The sequence below is a fragment of the Pteronotus mesoamericanus genome, unplaced genomic scaffold, assembly GCF_021234165.1.
Source record: "Pteronotus mesoamericanus isolate MK-2021 breed Mesoamerican mustached bat unplaced genomic scaffold, CSHL_Meso_final scaffold_232, whole genome shotgun sequence".
In the NCBI taxonomy this organism is placed as follows: Eukaryota; Metazoa; Chordata; class Mammalia; order Chiroptera; family Mormoopidae; genus Pteronotus; species Pteronotus mesoamericanus.
This window is the reverse complement of record NW_026555311.1, coordinates 26,129,616-26,148,276: the sequence shown is the minus strand read 5'-3', so window position 1 is coordinate 26,148,276 and position 18,661 is coordinate 26,129,616. Positions and strand designations below refer to the sequence as shown.

Below are 18,661 nucleotides of genomic sequence, written 5' to 3'. Positions count from 1 at the left end.
AGTCAATTGCTCAGTGAGTTGGACTGAAAAGGTTGATGGACGTGGGGGCTGGGTGCAAAGGGTGTGCATTCAGGAGCAGGTGAGAAAGGTGAAAGCAGGACTGGCTTTCAAACTGTAATCAGAGAAATATGTGTGTGTGTGTGTGTGTGTGTGTATTTATATGTATATATATATATAGGTATAGTTGACTTGTTTTGTGGTCATACCCACGGTTTTTACTACTAAAGTTAAAATATTTTCTATTTCACAGACACAAACATATACAAATACACACACATGCATGTTTTAATAATATGAACATTTAAGAAAGCACTCACAAATAAAGTCAATTGCAAAGTATGCTTCAAAATCTTGTACAGGAAAAGAATAAATGCAGGAAGGAAGGGGCAAAAAGTGTGCCTCCTTGGGGGCACTTTGGTGCTGTTTGTATTTCTGGAGAGGCCAGGGCAGCCGGTTGTAAAGGTGCTGCACACACAGGAGCCGGGAAGTCAACTCAAAGTCAAAGGAAGAAAAAGGGGTTCACATTGCTGCGTGGCCCTCTCCCTCCTCCCCTCATACCATTGTGACTGCACCTGCTGCATGTGACCGACCGGCACTGGAGGCAGCCGCAGCCCTGCCAGCTCCTACCCAGCTCTTCATTGAGAAAAGGGAGCAAGCGCCAGAGGAGGGGAGAGAGGCTCCCTGCAGAGCCGCCTCCCCCACAGATCCAAGGAGTCTCCTGGAATAGGCACTCGACTCTTCTGACGTGGCGATTGCCTCGGGAGCCCGGGAGTTTGAAGAAAGAAGGGAAAAGGGAGGAGAAGCCTGCAGAGCATCAAAGGATGAGGGGTGCTATAAAAGGAACAGGGGAGCCCTTTGAAAAGAATCTGTCATGCACTGAAATGCTTTCTGGAGAAGGTGCCATTATTCGCCTCCCCTGTTGCTCAGATGAAAAGAACCAGCGAGGACGGTCCTGAAGTATTCCTCAGGGTCCTTTTTGTCATTGTTCTTCTATCCCCTTTTACATGGCTATTTGCTGACCTTCCCAGAAGAATCTCAGCCCCCCCAGTTCCAGCTGAGAAGACAGTTCTTAATAAAAAACAAAACAAAACAATTCCTGCTGTTTGGGAGGTGCAGCTTGCTTGCTGCAGTTCTTTTTGCTGTGACATTTTGGAATGTCTGCAGAAACTTAAAAAAAAGAAAAGCAACCTTAAAAACTCTCTGGATTAGGCAAGAGAAAAGGACATTTTTTTTCCCCCAAAGAGAAGTAAATGAGAGGTGGTAATTTACTCCTGTTTCAGGACTTGGATGATAAAAACCTACGAGTCCTAGGAATCAGCACTTCAAACCTAACAAATAAACAAACATGAGAAGGAGTGGCTGTGGGCTATCGTGCAGAGGCAGGTCTTAAAGGAAGCCTGAAACTGTCAGAACTTTGGGCCTGTATGATGCCTGAAGATCGAAATGCGGGGGGACGCCCCTCAGGTGCCTTAGCATCAAGTCCTTTCATTCCTAAAACTACATACAGAAGAATCAAACGATGTTTTAGTTTTCGGAAAGGTAGGTAGATGATGTTGTTAATGTCCTTTTAAAAATATGCGTATATTCTTTGATGCTTCAAGGTCAGTTTATGCTCAGATAAAATGGGATTTTGGAAACCAAGAGATCAGAGCTGTAAAAAAGTGATTTGTGTGTGTCTTTGCTTGTCTATACTGATTTTTCAAGGTTCAAATTGATCTGTTTATTACTGTCGGTGAATAGGGTAGGTGGGTGGGGCTTAATAAAAGGTGGGATCGCCCTGACGGATGGAGGAGTAAGCAGGCTGGACTGACTGTTCTAACAGGCAGGCCAAGACTACCCTGGGCTGTTCCCAGACCTAAATCAAGCAGCCATGTTATCACCCACTGACATGGGTCCCTTTCACATCTCTGCTCTGTTCTCCAATCATATCAGTTTGATCTGGCTGCCTGTGCTTACCTCACCTCCCCTGTGAACAAAATGTTCATATGCGATTATTGGTAGTGATCCTGTACAAGAGGCTTTCAACTACATGGAATAACACCCATGAGAAGTAGAAGTCACCTTGACTTCCCAAATAGGTGGCACTGGAAGAGGCCAAAGATATGAACTATCAGGAACAAGGGTGGGGAAACAAAACAATTTATGATCAGTAAAAGAAACTGAGGCATTTCTGAATTAATTTATGTAGGGAGGGTTAAAGAATATAGCATAAGTAAAATGAATCTTTTTAGAAAATGTTTATGTATCAAAATATTTTATACATTTTGCTTTAAAATGGGAATAATTAAATAGAATGATTATCTAAATTGGAACAAGGTAATTATAATTTTAATGTCATATACAGTGAGCTAATTTAATCAAGAGCTGATCTGAGTAACATCTAAAGATTTTTCCCTTTTTTATTTGATCTCCCTTCTCCCTTTTTTATTTGATCTGCCACCTATTAACCCTCTCTGCTTAGCAACCAACAACAACAAAAAAAATGAGTAAAACAAAATAAGAAAAACCACATAAAGAAAAATGTAGGAACTTTTGAATACTAAACCTTGTTTTTTCTGAGTCTTTCCCATAGAGCAGCTACAACCTGGCTATGATCATTAGCATATATTAATAGCAAGGAATTCAGGTGTGAATTTTTATTTCTCTCTCATCCGTGTCTCACATTTTATAAATCTATAGAGATTTCAGAACAGGGTTTTAGAGCACAGATTAGGGTTACTGTAAGATTCCATCATTGATAGAGAAATAGACTGATAGAAATTGAAAAGGCTAGGAACTAATTGCTTACAAAACATTCCCGCTTCTGCTTCCCCGACCCTCAGCAACTAAATCAGGTTCATCCAAACACTAGAAACAATCTATGTTTCCAGGTTACTGCTGTTCATCTGCAGCATGAGATGTTCGGGGGACAATGAATGTATCCTCGAAGCCCAGTGCAAGGCCTTTATTATCTTTTCCACATTTTCCCCTTCAGTAGCAGAGCACAGCAGATCTGCAAGTATCCTGGCCAGCACCACTGTTCCTTACACCCTCTCCCCCTTCTCCTTAAATACCAATGAGGGAAGGCAGTGCCTGCAAAGATAGTTCCCATAGGCTGGCAAATGGCAATAACTGGAGTGGGGAATAGCTTCTGTCTATCATCTCCTGTGGCTATTTTTGCAGATTTGTCCTTTCCTCTGCAAAGTCACAGTAATCTGAGGAATGCTCAGCATTTGAGTAAAGGATTAACAGATTTTTAACTCACAAAGTTGTATTCTGGTTTCTGTCAGAATCATAAAGGAGAGGAGGTGCAGGAAGCATTTGGCTGTTGTAAGCTTTCTTTTCCTCTCTGCAGAGCCAGTCAGTGCACAGCCGCCTCTCAGTTCTGGCCGCAGGACCACAGTGACACAGCGGGGCCCTGGGGGGTAGGTGCTCAGGCCGCTGCAGTGCTCTTTCCTGCTGCCCTAGTTATGCAGGGCAGCAGCAGCAGCAGCAGCAGCAGCAGCAGCAGCAGCAGCAAGGAACACAGGGTGTTTATGTCTTTTCTCAAGGTCTGGCACTGAAAAGATGGAACTTTTCTTTCAACCCCGGATTTCTAAACCATGCCACCTTAAGAAGAGAGGGTTCTTGTGTGCTTTGTTTAATCTTCTGGGTGCTCAAGGAGTTCAAGTCTGGATCTGGGTTTCTGAGCTCCTCTCCCAAGCTTGCTGGAGAGCATTGGTTTAAATCATTGCAATGAAAGCAAAAAGGAGAGGGCAGGGATCATGGAAAAATACCCAGAAGTAAAAAATGGTGATGTGTCTGCTTTTCCTGATCCACATTTAAGGCACATTTTGTACTATTGTCAAGGGTAGGCGGGAAGAAGAGACTCAGCACTTTAGAATGTCCTCAGAACTGAAGTACGGGGTTGAGGTAGTTTCCAGAGGCCTGATGGTATTGGAGCATGAGAGCTTTGTAAACCATAACTAACTTCTCAGGGCTCCTTTCTCTTCCAGGCCTCTCCTGTCCTTTGCCATCCCTCCCTTCCTTTGTTGAAGTGCTAATAAAGGTCACCGAAAGTGTTTTCCCATTGGTTTTAACAATCTAGGAAAAAAGAAACACCTATTAGGCAGAAAGCTGGGATGGTGGTGCTCTCTATTGATGTTCTTGTAAGAGAAAGATCACAATGCGTTTTTACTCTCTTGATTTTGAAACTAAACTTCTTAATCTTTTTAAGACTAACAGTTAATATGTAGAACACAACCTTTTGATCCACATATTGAATCTTTTGATTACCTGGGGGTAACACTTGGAGTCCTGAATGTTAGTGTTTATTTCTAGTTTTAAGAGGTTAGCTGGTTTAAGGTTATTGTGATCATTAGACAGACTAAAGTAAATTTTTAAACCCTAACTTTATCTTCCCTCTGCCCCTCCTGAGCTTCCCTGTTCCTGGAGATGAGCCATCATTCATTTCCTGGTGCTTTTTTTCCTCTTACACATAAATACTTAAATTCTTACTTCTTTGTATACTTTTGGCTCCATTTCTATTCCCATCACCTTAGTCCTCTGTGTCTTTATTGCTTCAGACACACAACATTCTTTAACCTAAAAAGTGGCTCTTCAATACAGCATCCATCTTCACCTCTTTTCATCTCCAACATTCTTCACAAATTTTTACAACATACAGTCTATTTCTAAAGCACTGCCTAATAGGTATTCCTAAATAGTACCATCAGGCAGTGTTCCACAGCTGGAAAGTTTCTGAGTCCCAGTTGCTCTCAAAAGAAGACCTAACTATATTATATAATTATCAAGACCTTCTAGCCAATTCCAAACATCCCCTAGAAAACAAACTCCAGTTCCCCAGACTGCCCCACTCTTCCTCCCTAAACACATCTTCTATGCCACCTCTTTGCTTTTGTTCACTGTGCCCTCTCTGCTATGCTGCTCTGTACTCTGTTGTCTGCCAAAACTCCACATTTCTACCAAGACATTGCTGGCTGTCATTTCTTCATCCATGATACTCTTTACCCTGTAGCCCCTGTATTTCACATATGCTTCCACTCTGTGACCTTTTCTTAATAGCAGTCTTAAAGTCCTGCATGCATGTTTGTAGTAGAAAAGATGAGGATTTATTTCTTCTCAAAGTGAAGAATGACAATAGGTCTGCTCAATCAAGGATTCAAGATTTCTGGCGAACTGGTGAATTATAGTAGGATTCTATCTTTTCTTGCTACTCTATGGGCAGTAAGGAATTTAAATGCCTTTATAATGTTGGTAGATTGAACCAACATGTTCTTTATAAATATTATATGTTATGCATGCTGTAATCACATTTATGGAAATTGATTTGGTCAACAGAATGCTACTATCCAAATCCATATAATTTTATATGGTGTCATAAATAAGGAACTCATTAATTTAAATATTGTAGTTTTATGGAGCATCTACCAAGTGATGCTGAGGAAGAGTTCAGACTCCTTAGAAATAAAGAAATATAAATAAGTAATTACTTACTCTGTGGTAAACACTGCACTGAGTTATGGGCAAAGTCTGAGAAGCCCACGAACAAGACTGACTATGGGCTCATTTACAAAGGATTTCCCTGGACTATAGGAAATCAGATTTAGTTTTTGAAAGTTACGAAAAGACATTTTCTCCTATACATCCTAAGAGAGTGGTCAGAACTATGAAAAAAAATCTCTGAATTGAATTTACACAATATGGGAGGAAGAGACTTTTAGAATTATGTGGACTTGCATTTGTACCCCAGATCTGCCACTTTCCAAATATGTGACTTTATTTCCAAATATGAGGTCACCTAGCATCTCTGAATGATTTTGTAGAAGAGAGATCTCCTTGCAGAATGTTTGTGAGTGTCAAATAAGAAAATGCATGTAAATAGCATGGCTTGGATGTAAATGGTGTCTATAATTCCTCAGCAGGTCTGAGACGTAGGCCATTGGGTCACTATGTTCACATTATTACATTAATTTTTCCAGGCCTTTATTTTTCTCCTTCCTTTTCCACTCTAACTATAATAAATGTCAAGATTCTGCAAAACATTCACTGTTTATTACAGATTCTGAGTTCCCTGGATTAAGTTTTCTGTCATATAAGATTTGTTGACTACTTAGAAAATGCTGGTGACAGACTGAAGTAAACTTTACCTGTTTTTGTTTCTGTACTAAATGTAATGTCTTTTATTTTAATTTGTTTATTTATCATGGATGAATGTTAATTTTTAATTGAAAATTATTACAGTCCTGGTGGTCCAAGACTTACTCTGTTACCAGGGTTGCAGTAAGCAGATGGGTAAGTAAAGGCAAATTCTCTCTTCGGCTCAGCACATGATCTACAGGAAGGGAGAGACAGGAAACTGAAAAATAACTGATAGCAAAGAATTGGAGCAATAACCAAGAAGTTTTTAACTTCTGGCTTTTTATCAGCAAACCAAGGATTTTTTTTGTATTTTTTCAAGTTTTTATAGAAATCAATTCTATAACCTGAGAACTATTGATGAGTTCCATTTTACTTTGAAGTTATTCATATATTTCCTATCATTGAGGCGGTAAAGTGCTTTGCTGTAATAAACTCATTAATTCCACAGATATTTATGGAATGGTCAAGTCTTACCCACTTTAGCAGTAATTCCCAGGTACAGAAGCAAGAGCATTTGCCTATGTGTCTTAGTCAGTTAGGCTGCTATAACAAAATGCCACAGACTGGGTGCCTTCTAAACACAGATATTTATTTCTCAGTTCTGGAGGCTGGAACTCTGATACCAGGCCAGCGTGGTGTTCTGGTGAAAGTGGTCTTCCAGGTTGCAGACTGTCAACTTCCTGTCATATCCTCACACTACAGAAAGTCTCTGGGGTCCCTTTGTAGAGGCACTAATCCCATTCATGAAGGTTCTGCCCTTATGACCCAATCACTTTCCAAAGGCCCCACCTCCTCGTACCATCATCTCAGACCCTAGGTTTCCAACCATAAACATTCAGATCATAGCGGGAGGTAGAATGGAGGGTGAACCTTGGAGTCCTTTAGATCTGATGCCAATCCCAGTTTATTTCCTGTGTCTATGGCATCTTGGAGAATTACCTAAACCTCTCTCAAGTCCACAGGATAGATATATAACATACAGCTGTTTTTCAATATTATTTATAATGATAATAAATGTAAAATAATTATCTTATTGTAATAATTATGAAAGCATATGCCTCTTTTCACTGTTGGGGGACTAGTTCATTACAGATAATCATCTAAGTAAATACTTACAAAGTAATGTACTAAGAAATCAAAGAACTTACCAAGCTCTGCATGCAGGGTGGGAGTGAGGGAATGTTAATAAAGACAACACAGGAGATGTTATGAATTGAATCTTGCAGGATAACTTTTTCTAGGCTGACTCATGATAGCAGAACATGCCTTCTAGAAGGAGGCTGGAAGACATGATAAATCATGTTACATTTGGAAATAACACATAGTTCAGTATAGCTAGAGAGCATGTCTATGAGGAAGCAGCTGAAATGAGGGTGGATATGACACATACCCAGCATACAATGAGTGCTATCTGAACATTGTCGATTGAATGGTGCAAAATGACAGAGGTCACACTATGGAAACTTTGCATTTCATAAAAAGGAGTTTGGTTGGCCAGTGGGCACCATTGGGAGAAATGAAACAAAAGAGTGATATGATCTGATTTAAATATTATGAAGATCACTATGGCAACATTTACCTGGATTGAGGACTCTTCAAAAAAGCATGTAGGAAATACTGAGGATCTAGCGTATTATAGTAGTAATGAGTTTGGAAAAGACTGACATGGTGAATGATGGTAGTGAAGAAAAGAGGAACGTAGGTTGACCTGCAGATGGCACGTCAATTATTTGGGGGGGGGGGGCGGATAACTGGTACTGATAATCAAAATCAGGATTATAGGAAGTAGAACAGACTTTGAAGAAAAGATTAGCCAGTTTTAGAAATTTTGAGTTTGAGATATCTGTGTTGAGAGTTCTGTTTTTTTTAAGATTTTATTTATTTATTTTTAGAGAGAGAGGAAGGGAGGGAGAAGGGGAGGGAGAGAAACATTGATCGGTTGCCTCTCACACACTGCCAACCAAGGGCCCAGCCCACAACCCAGGCATGTGCCCTGACTGAGAATCAAACTACCCGCCTTTGAGTTCTCAGGGCAATGATCAATCCACTGAGCCACACCAGTCAGAGCCATGTTAGGATTTCTAATGGGCACTTAAAAATCCAATGCTAGAGGCCACTGAGTGGCCCAAATTGAGATACAGATCTGGAAATGATTGATATACAGTGAAATTAAGTGGTGTCCAGCAAGGGAATTGTGACAAGTAAGGTGAAAACAGGGTTGAGGACATAACACAGAGAACTAGCCAACTTCCAAAAATGTATAGTAGGAAGCATAGTCAAGAAGAAGACTGGGAAGGCTATTCTGGAATGCAAAAATTATGTCATATGTGGGAAGTGTCAGGAAGAAGAGTGAGATTGATAGTTTTAAAGGGAGGGAAGCATGAAGTATTATAAAAATGAATTTGGCTGTCAATGATTTGGCAACTAGGAAGTTGTTGGTGGTTATAAAAAAGGTCTTTTAGTGGAATGATGGTGCCATAGGCCAGTTTGCAATAGGCAGGCAAGAAGGTAGAAAGGATGAAGTGAGCCAGAGTTATATAACCAGGATGCTAGGAGCAAAAAGAAAAATTACAGAGCACAGAGAGTCCAAGAAGGTTTGGCTTTGTGTTTATTTATTCATCTTTAGGATGAATGGAATTTGAATATATTTATCTGATCATACTCACTAATTTCACAGGCTGCCTCTAGCTATTTTTCATATAAATCACAGTAATGGAGGAACCTCACAAACCCTGAGGTTGCTTGGATTTCTCTCTCTCTCCAGTTGAAACAGTCTCCCACAGATATAATAAATTCACCTGTGTGATTTATTTTCTCAGTCTAATGAATAGTCGCATCCTGAGTGATGCTTTATGATACCAACAATGTACTTTTAGGGGAAATATGCATGATGTACCATTGTCACCCAGAAATTCTGACAGGATTTCGTTAGGAGTGTGAAACCTCACTGGGAATTTAAATGGACATAGCTGGGACTGTTTGCAGACTCACATAACAGAGAATATTGCTGTTATTGATCTACTAATCAATGTGTCTTTTCCCCATGCTGCTAGTTGGGAACTGTACTTTTTCATTAATTTTAAAATTTAAAATTTCACTGCTCCCTCAAAGAAAATCTTAAATAAAACAGCTTAAAAAATAATTTCCCCCTCACTCTTCTCATAAAAAATTCTCATGTAGCTGGTTAACTCACACCTCTCGTTGCAAGCCAGAGACATTTGGGACATTCTATTCCCAATGCTACATGATAGGAAGTATACATCTATTACAGTTCTTAACAAGACTAGGTCTAGAGGAAAAACTATGAGTTTTCCACAGGAATCTCTAATTATGTGTAGCTACTGTTGATATACTATAATGCCTACATATTATATTGCTAAGTAGACATAGCTCTTTACATTAAAAAAAATGTTTCCTTGGGCAGCATGCTCACTAAATGCTCAGAGTTTTGTGCTTCACCCTTTATTTTTCTGACCTTCCCATAACTTTACAGTTTCTTAGCAAATGACAAGAATTGAAGTAGGGAAGCTAGTAATCTGACAGGCTTCTTCCTCTATAGCTCAGTTTTCAGCTATTATACACACTACACATTACTGTGTAATAACTACTGTGTTATAGATACAGAATGATGCTGAATCCAACAGCCTTGAACAAACCCTGGCTCCATTACTTACTAACTGTGTGACATCCAGCAAATTATTAATCTTTCTGTACTTGAGTCTCTTTCCTGATAAAATGGTGTAATGGTGGTGCCTACCTCATAAAGTGCTGTGAGCGTTAAATGACAGAAATGCAGATACACTGTCTGGCGCACGTAAGTACAGTTGAGTTATTATCAATTTAGAGCACACAAAAAAAGATATGCTATTTTACTGACTTTTAGAATTTACTAATATTTTAAATTACTAGAAAATGAGGGGACAGAATTGTGATTTAAAAAAGAAACAGAGGGCTGGTATTCAGAAATGAGCAAAGGTTTTTAAAATTTTTTAAAGCAACTTTAAAAAATATTTTTACTAATTTATTGGGGTTGCATTGGTAGATTAAATAACTCTGAAGTGTACAACTCTAGAACACATCATCTGTATATTGGATTGTGTGCTCACAACCCAGAGTCTAGTCTCCATCATCATTCATCCCCCCTGCTTCCTCCACCTTTCCCCACCCCTTTCCTTTTGATGATCACCAGGCCGATATGTATGTCTGAGTTTTGTTTGTTTGTTTTTTTGCTTAATCTCTTCCCCTGTTTCACCCAGTCCCCACCTACCCCACTGCCCCTGACAGTTGTCAGTGTGTTCTCTGTATCTATGAGTCTGCTTGTTTTGTTCATTTATATTATTCTTTAGATTCCACGTATAAGTGAAATCGTACAGTACTTGTCTTTCTCTGCCTAGCTTATTTAACGTATCATAATACCCTCTAGGCCCCTCCATGCTGTCAAGAAATGAAAGGTTCCCTTCTTCTTTACAGCTAAGTAGTATTCCATTGTGTAAATGTACCACAGCTGTTTTATCCACTCATCTACTGAGGGCCACTTAGGTGGGAGCAAAGGCTTTAAGGCCAAATAAATCCAGTGGTGAACTTTCATTCTGCCACTTGGTGCTGTGTAACTAACCTCAGGTGATTTATTTGATCTCTGAGCCTCAACTTCCTCATGTCTAGAATAGCTATTTTATATATATATTATAAAAGTGAGAGAATATATGTCAAGGACTTAGTACATAAGACATATTTAATAAGTTGAAGGATTTTAGGGTTTTTAGCTTTTAGCTTCTTGCTGTATCTCTTTAGTAAATTCTTAATCATAATGGCAAGTCTGTGTTTGGGGAAGGAAGGAAGGAAGGAAGGAAGGGAGGGAGGGAGGAAGAAAGGAAGGGAGGGAGGGAAGGAGGAAAGGAGGGAGGGAGGGAGGAAAGAAGGGATGGAGGGAGGGAGGGACCAGAGTCTCCATCTAAAGCAAAACTTACCCTTTCCTTTATCAGCTTCCTAAGCTGTTGGAAAAAAAAGAAATCCTGGGTTTTAAGAAAAGAATGTTTGACTTTTTTTCATTACTACATAAAACTGAACCTGGTTTTAAGCAGGGAGGTTGCTTCAGTAATTACTAGGCCACAGGTTAGATTCTCTTAATGATTAGACTGTCTATGTGCAGGGCAAAGCAGAAGTTGCTCACTGACACCTTATGGAAACTGTGCATACTCAAGTAAGATGAAGTCAGAAAGAATGATTATTTTATTACGACAGTAGCTTAAGTACACAGGTATTACTTTTCTTAGATTAAAAAATAAATCTGGAGAAAGGTGCTGCTGGTATGAATGAATGATTCAATGATTTCAGCCCTGTCTCTGTGAATTTTTCAGCCTCTCCTTTGTAGATGTTGCCTAGTGGTCAAAGGGTGACTCCTAGATGGACAGGTAGCATATCCAAATTCAAGATAGGAAAAAGGAGTGATTGACAATTACAGGTGTGTCTTTCTGTTTCATCCAAAAAAACTCATGTCTTCCTAGATGCTCCAGAAAGCTTCTTGGAAAGTGGGAGAAGTATTTCATTGTCCAGCCCCTAACATGGAGATGACAAGAGAAAATAGCAGTAAACAATGTTCCACTTACCATTATCAAGAAACTGCTTGTTCCAAAGACTATAAACTAAACCTAAATGTACTTGTTACCTGCCTCAATTTTTAGTACCCCCAGAGAACACCATTTTCTAATTCTGCTTTATATGCAATCAAATATTAGCACTAGATCATTCAACATTTTTTTCTTAAAAGAAATATATGAATTCCACTAGTGCTAGATTTGATACCAGGTATAGATTAGTTTGGTTTGTTATTGTATTATTGTTTCTACTTGAGTGAAGAGTATACTCTTTGGTAGCAAGTGTTTATTGCTTGAAACTTGATGGTTTTGCTTTACTGAATACATACATAAACTATTTTACAGATAAGAAAGTAAAGCATATGTTCTTATTATCAAATGCTTAACCTATGGTTTTTAAATAATTCCCCACACATCCTGGGGTCTTTCATAATTTGAACATGCAACACTTATTTTTCTTGAATTTGATTCTGTAATAACGTGAGGTACCAAATGTTAAATGCTGGCTACCATTCCTGTCTTTGGTTTTCCTTTACATTGAGTCTTAAAAGGAAGCAACAAAGTGGGAAGACATACATTTCTCAAAATCACTGTGATTTTTTATTCAGGCATTTTTGGACAGAAACTGGAAGATACTGTCCGTTATGAGAAGAGATATGGGAACCGTCTGGCTCCAATGTTGGTGGAACAGTGTGTGGACTTTATCCGACAAAGGGGGCTGAAAGAAGAGGGTCTCTTCCGACTACCAGGCCAAGCTAACCTTGTTAAGGAGCTCCAGGATGCCTTTGACTGTGGAGAGAAGCCATCATTTGACAGGTAGATTTTAAGATTTTTACTAACCATTCTTCTCTGAGAAATTTGTTCTGAACAGAAAAGATACAGTGAGCTGAGATGTCGAAATTGATGTTTTAACAATTTAGATGATGAATTAAATGGTCACACAGATATGGATTGTTTTTATTAAGTTACAGAGTCAAAGATTTTATGCTTTAAATGTCTTTTCTATGGTCCCCACCCCCTGCCTTGAAACGTTATTATTGATTATTTTTCCTTGGTTCTAAATTAAAACAGTATTTAGCATTGAAAAAATGAACTTTTAGGGTTTTATTTTTTGCTTTTTTTAGTGTTGTGCAATTACAGTTGTCCCCATTTCCCCCCCTTGCTCTCCCCTACCTACCTTTACCTCCCCCATTCAATCCTCCCCTCTACATTCTCTTTGTCCATGGGCCCTTTATACATGTTCCTTGATGACACTTCCCCAAATAGAGGTCTTCTCTTGTTTGATTTTTTAAAGTTCTTTCAGCTAAGAAATATTTTTAAATATTGATAAGATTAGATATTAACAATATTATTAAAAATAACTATAATAATAATAATAAAGCATTATATTTTAAATATATACCTCCACCATAATCTAGAATAAGTTTACAAAGAAACAGGAGGGATAGCATGGTGAAATTCAGGAAATAATAGAAATTCCAGAGAAGAAAGTATACAGTAAGTTAAACACTGTTAATATTTTGAGAATTAACTCCTTCTCTTCACTTTTTTTAATGTAAGAGAAAAAATAATTTTTATCCTAGTATTATTAATTTAACATAGTGTAGCAGAGATTTTTCCATATTAATAGTTTAAAAATATCCTTTTTTCTGATATATTTTAACTTAGTTTATGCTGTGGTAGCGACAGTAAGCATAATTATTAATATCTAAAACTTCACAACCATTTCAATACTGTTGAATAATTTTTGTACTTTTTCACTATTATAATTAACATAGAGGGTATATGTTCACATAAATATTTTTCATTTTCAGATTATTTCTTTAGAAAAGTTTCTCACTATTGGACTTTGTAGATTAGAATAGTCTTGGTACTATTCTAATGAAAATTGAAAATTACCTACTATGAATTATTTCTCTTTGAAAGTATAGAATTAGGACAGATGTACAGAACAGTTAGATGAGAAGACACTTGAATATATGATATAAGATAAAGGGCCCTCACTAATAGTCCAAGCAATGGACAATAAATCATTGAAAGCCCTTTAACCAGCACATTAACAAAGCTCCAAGCAAAGGCACAATGCTCCGTGCTGGCAAGGCACACTGAGATAGGTGCCCTGCCAGTGAGAGTGCAAACTATTAGTCTTTGTAAAGAAATTTGGTGACATATTTTAAGACCTTTTAAGCAGGAAATTCTAGCCCTAGAAAAAAGTTAGATATGTGGGGAAGAAATGAAGAGTTAAGTAGCTTATTATAAATTTTATAATAATGGAGGTGAAGAAATGAATTTAAAACTAAGGTCAGAGTGCCAGGTAGGTACTGGAAATACCAAAGGGAACATTTTGTAAAGTATATGATTGTGTAAGCACTACATCATACACCTGAAACTAACACAAAATACTATAGAATGTAAATAATAATTGAATAAATATTTAAAAAATAATAATGAAACTAGGATCAGAGAACAAATTTCAAAAGTGCAGATAACACTTTTTTCAAAGAAGGCACATATCTTATTCTATACTTTGAAAAAGAAAAGCACATCAGTAGTTACATAATTCTGCCTGTCCACAAGATATGGACAATAGTTTATCTAGGAGAAATTTAATTTTTTGTTCTCAAAGCTAGAGAGAAATTTGTTACGGGAATCCTTATAATAAAATATGTATAATAGGATATGTGTTCTCAACAATGAATTTCATGTGACATTGATAAATTTTAACGGCCTTTAATATTTATATATGACCTAAATACATGCAGATGCTATTATAGCAAAGTATATTTATTAAAATTATTTTGTTATAGACATTCATGATTTGGTTGTTATACTAGATCTTTGCTAATACGGGAGACTAAAAGGATATTTTACATATGTTAGGATACCTGTAAGAAGACGTATGTCCTGAAAACAATTACATTTAAATCAAGCTCTTTATAACTACAGATTCAAAGTGAAATATGGTACAATCTTTATACAAAATGCCATCTGAATTATGAAAACATATGTATTTATTTTTATATGAAATACATTACTGCATAAACAGACTGAAGAAATTATGAGAAGATAAACATTGATTTTGTGGTAGAATGAGTGACTTCCCCTTTATAACTGTAATTTTGATAAGCATTTATTTTATAATCAGAAATTTAATGAGGAAAAAACTTTTTAATTACTTGGTAATTTCTCACTGCATAAAAATTTCCTTATCTTTTAATTTCCAAAGTATCATTATAGATACTACCTGTTACTAGGAAGGTTATAGAAGAAATTTGCAGAGAGTATTTCAGTGTCAGACACAATATGGTCATGTTGTCAGCATACTTTGAGGAGGGGAGTGTCACTCATTATTTGAAGTCTCTGTACTTGCATAGCCAATCACCTCAAAACTTTGTTGTAAACAATAACCCATTATTTATTCATGATTCTGCAATGTGGGTAAGACTTGACAAGGATGTGCTCATTTCACCACATGGTGTGTATTGATGCAGATTGATTACTTCTGAAAAACCCAAGATGGCTTCCCATATGCCTGGAGGCTTGTTTGGGATGCTAAAGTCGCTAGAGGTTGCTTGGGCCTCTCTCTGGCTTTCCTCTCCCTGCTATTCCTCTCCTCCTCTCCCCCTAACCCTTCTCCTCTCCCCTTACTCTTTCTTCCTTTTCCCCTCCCCCTCCTCTTCTTCTCCCTCCTCCTCTTCTCTTCTGTTCATGACACCATTTCTCTAACAGATTAATCAGACCTATTGACATGACGGCTCAGGGGTCCAAGAGAGTGAAAATGGAAGTTTGTAAGCCTCAGAAGGGTTAGGCCCAGATGACAGTGTCATGTGTGGTACATTCTTTCCATCAAAGGAAGTCAAAAGCCAGGGCCAGCCTAGATTTGAGAGAAAGGGAAATAAACTCCACCAATTGATGGAAAGAGCAGCAAGCACACACAGGGAAGGAAGGATTTGTACAGAGCTATTTTTGGAGAAAATCTCTATTGTTTTAAAATCTAAAAATCAAGAATCAAGTGGAAAAAATCCCCTATGTTGTTCATCTTTTTCAAGACTGTTTTGGCTCTTCTAAGTCAATTATGTATTCATTAAAAAAATTCATATAAGCCTGTTAATTTTTACCAAAAAAGAGCCTAATAGGATTTTGATAGAAACTTAAATGAGTCCAGAAATCAATTGGGAGAAAACTGACACTTAAAAATACAAAATCTTCTAATCCATGAATGTTGCTGATATCTCAGTTTCATTAGGACATTTGTATTTCAGCAATATTTTGTAATTTTCAATGTAAACTGTCACTCCATTTTATTAAATTTATCTTTAAGTATTTAACATTTATAGATATTCCAGTAAATAGTATTTTCATATTCAGTTCTCTGTTTGCTCACTGCGGGGTTATATAAGTGCAATTGATTTTTTATATATAGATAGTTTGTTTTAGAACTGCATACAAACTGCAATTTAGAAATGAATACAAACTGCAAATTCATTTACTAAATGCTGATGGGGTTTTTTGTAGATCCTTTAGGATTTTCTATGTAAATGATATTGTTGACCATACATAATGAGTTTATTTCTTCCTTTTCAATATATAACACTGATATTTATTTTTCTTGCCTGTTTGTAATCACAAAAAAGTCTTTTTACAATGCTTGTGAGTGGACATACTTATCTTTATGTAGAAGCAAGTTTTCAGTCTTTTGCTATTGGGTATGATAGTAGTTATAGGTTTTTTGTAAATAACCTTTAACAGGTTTGAAAATGTCCCTGTACTTATGGTTTTCTCACAATTTTAATAATGAAGGAGAATTAAATTTTATTAAAACCACTTTTTCTAAATTTATTGCAGAAATGACCTAGTTTTCTCTTTCATTATTTTAATATATTGAGTTACATTAATTGATTTTCAAAAGTTAAAGCAACTTTATATTCCTAGGATAAACCATATTTGGTTATGATGTATAACCCTTTTTATATATTATCGTATTCACCTTGCAAACAACATTGAGTTAGCCAAAAATTCCATTTAATTTTTTAACCGATTACTTTATTGATTTGGATATTGTGAGTATGTTGGCTATCTGCCACATGGTCTAATGCAGACTGTCCGCAATTAATGTCTTGATTTGATCGCTGTCAACTTCAACTGGTCTACCTGACCATGAAGTATTGTCTAGCAGGATATCTCCAGCATGAAACTGCGCAAACTACTTTGGACACATTCAATCAGTCACAGCACCTTGATGCACTGCAAAAATCTTGTTTTGCCTTTCATGTGTGTTTTTACCTTTCTTGAAATAATAAAACATAATATGCTGAAAACATTTTGTATTTTCTTCTATCTTCAATATTATAATGGCTAAACAAAAATTCACCAATTTTGTAAGTATTTTTTGAATGCACACTGATATGACAGCTGTCACAATACAAACTAACAAAATTGTTTCTGAATGAAGTTAAAGACAGCTAAGCGCTACTAAAACCATCTTATGGAAAACACCAAATGAAATTTTTGGTCAACCCAATATGTTAAGGATTTTTGGACCTATATTGACCAAACATTTTTTGTAATGTCTTTGACTAATTTTGTTATCAGAGAAATTCTGGCCTCAGAATTAGTTGGAAACTGTCCCCTCCACCTGTTTTCTGAAAAGTGTATATATGTAATTATTTGCTCCATATACCTTTAGTAAAATTCATTAATGACATCATCTACTCTGATGTTATTTCTGTGGGAAAGTTTTTAGATAAATAATTTTTCTTGGGCCAATTTGGTAATTTGTATCTTTCATGAAATGTGTCCATTTTCCTATAACTTTTCTTTTTTAAAAAATTATACAGGGTCTGGCACAAATAATGCCCCTTTTTATTACAAAATCTTTTATTATAAAATCATAAGCATGTAATTCTGTAACATAACAATATTATACTCAAGCATACCATATGACATTTTAGGTGAAACATTCAAATTAAATCTAGAAATTATAACACCCATATAATTACCACATCAACCACACTGAAGCAGGCATTACTTATGCCAGACCCTGTATTTTATTGATTATGCTATTACACTTGTCCTGATTTTCCCCTTTGCCTCCCTCTACCCGGCACCCCCCACTCCCTCAGGCAATCACCACATGATTGTTCATGTCCATGGGTCATGCATGTAAGTTCTTTGGCTACTTCATTTCTTATACTGTACTTTGCACCCTCATGGCTATTCTGTAACTACCTATTTGTACTTCTTAATCCTCTCACCTCTTCACCCATTCTCCCATAATCCCCTCCCATGTGGCAACCATCAAAACCCTCTCTATCCAGGATTCCATCTTTGCATTTCTTGTTTAGTTAGTTTATTTTTTAGATTCAATTATGTATTGGTTGCCATTTATCTAGGTTATAAGTCCTTGCTCTTCATCACTTTGAATGCAAAGCCTTCTAGCCTGCAAAGGTTCTTTTGGGAAATCAGCTGACAGTCTTATGGGAACTCCTTGGTGGGTGACTCTCTGCTTTTCACTTGCTGCTTTTAAGATACTCTCTTTACCTTTAATCTTTGGCAGTTAATTATGACGTGGGCTTGGAGTGGGCCTCTTCACATCCAACTTGTATAGGACTCTGTGCTTTCTGGACTTGCATGTCTATTTCCTTCACCAAATTAGAGAAGTTTTCTTTCATTATTTTTTTTTTCAAATAAATTCCCAATTTCTTGCTCTTTCTCTTCTTCTTCTAGCACTTCTATGGTGCAGATGTTGGAATGCTTGAATTTGCCCCAGAGGCTGCTTATACTATTCTCATTTTTTTTTTTTCTTTTTCTCCTTGTTTCTCTGATTGCTTGTTTTTTTGCTTCGTTATGTTCAAATCATTTATTTGATTCTCTGGTCCATCCATTCTACTGTTGTTTCTCTGTAAATTGTTCTTTATTTCAATGAGTGAATCCTTCATTTCTGACTG

At 37.0% G+C, this 18,661-nt stretch overlaps 1 protein-coding gene across 6 annotated transcripts in view; it reads left to right on the top strand.

Annotated features, from left to right (window-relative positions):
• Positions 1-18,661, top strand: part of ARHGAP24 (Rho GTPase activating protein 24) — a 498,181-nt gene that overhangs the window by 437,183 nt on the left and 42,337 nt on the right. For 4 of the 6 annotated variants that reach the window (XM_054591782.1, XM_054591788.1, XM_054591785.1 and 1 more), the window contains one exon: positions 12,323-12,530. In XM_054591782.1, the coding sequence (XP_054447757.1) occupies positions 12,323-12,530 (208 nt within the window). Of the gene's footprint in view, positions 1-1,166; positions 1,540-11,549; positions 11,582-12,322; positions 12,531-18,661 lie in introns of those variants that run through there. The other 2 variants (XM_054591783.1, XM_054591787.1) reach the window with 2 other exon arrangements.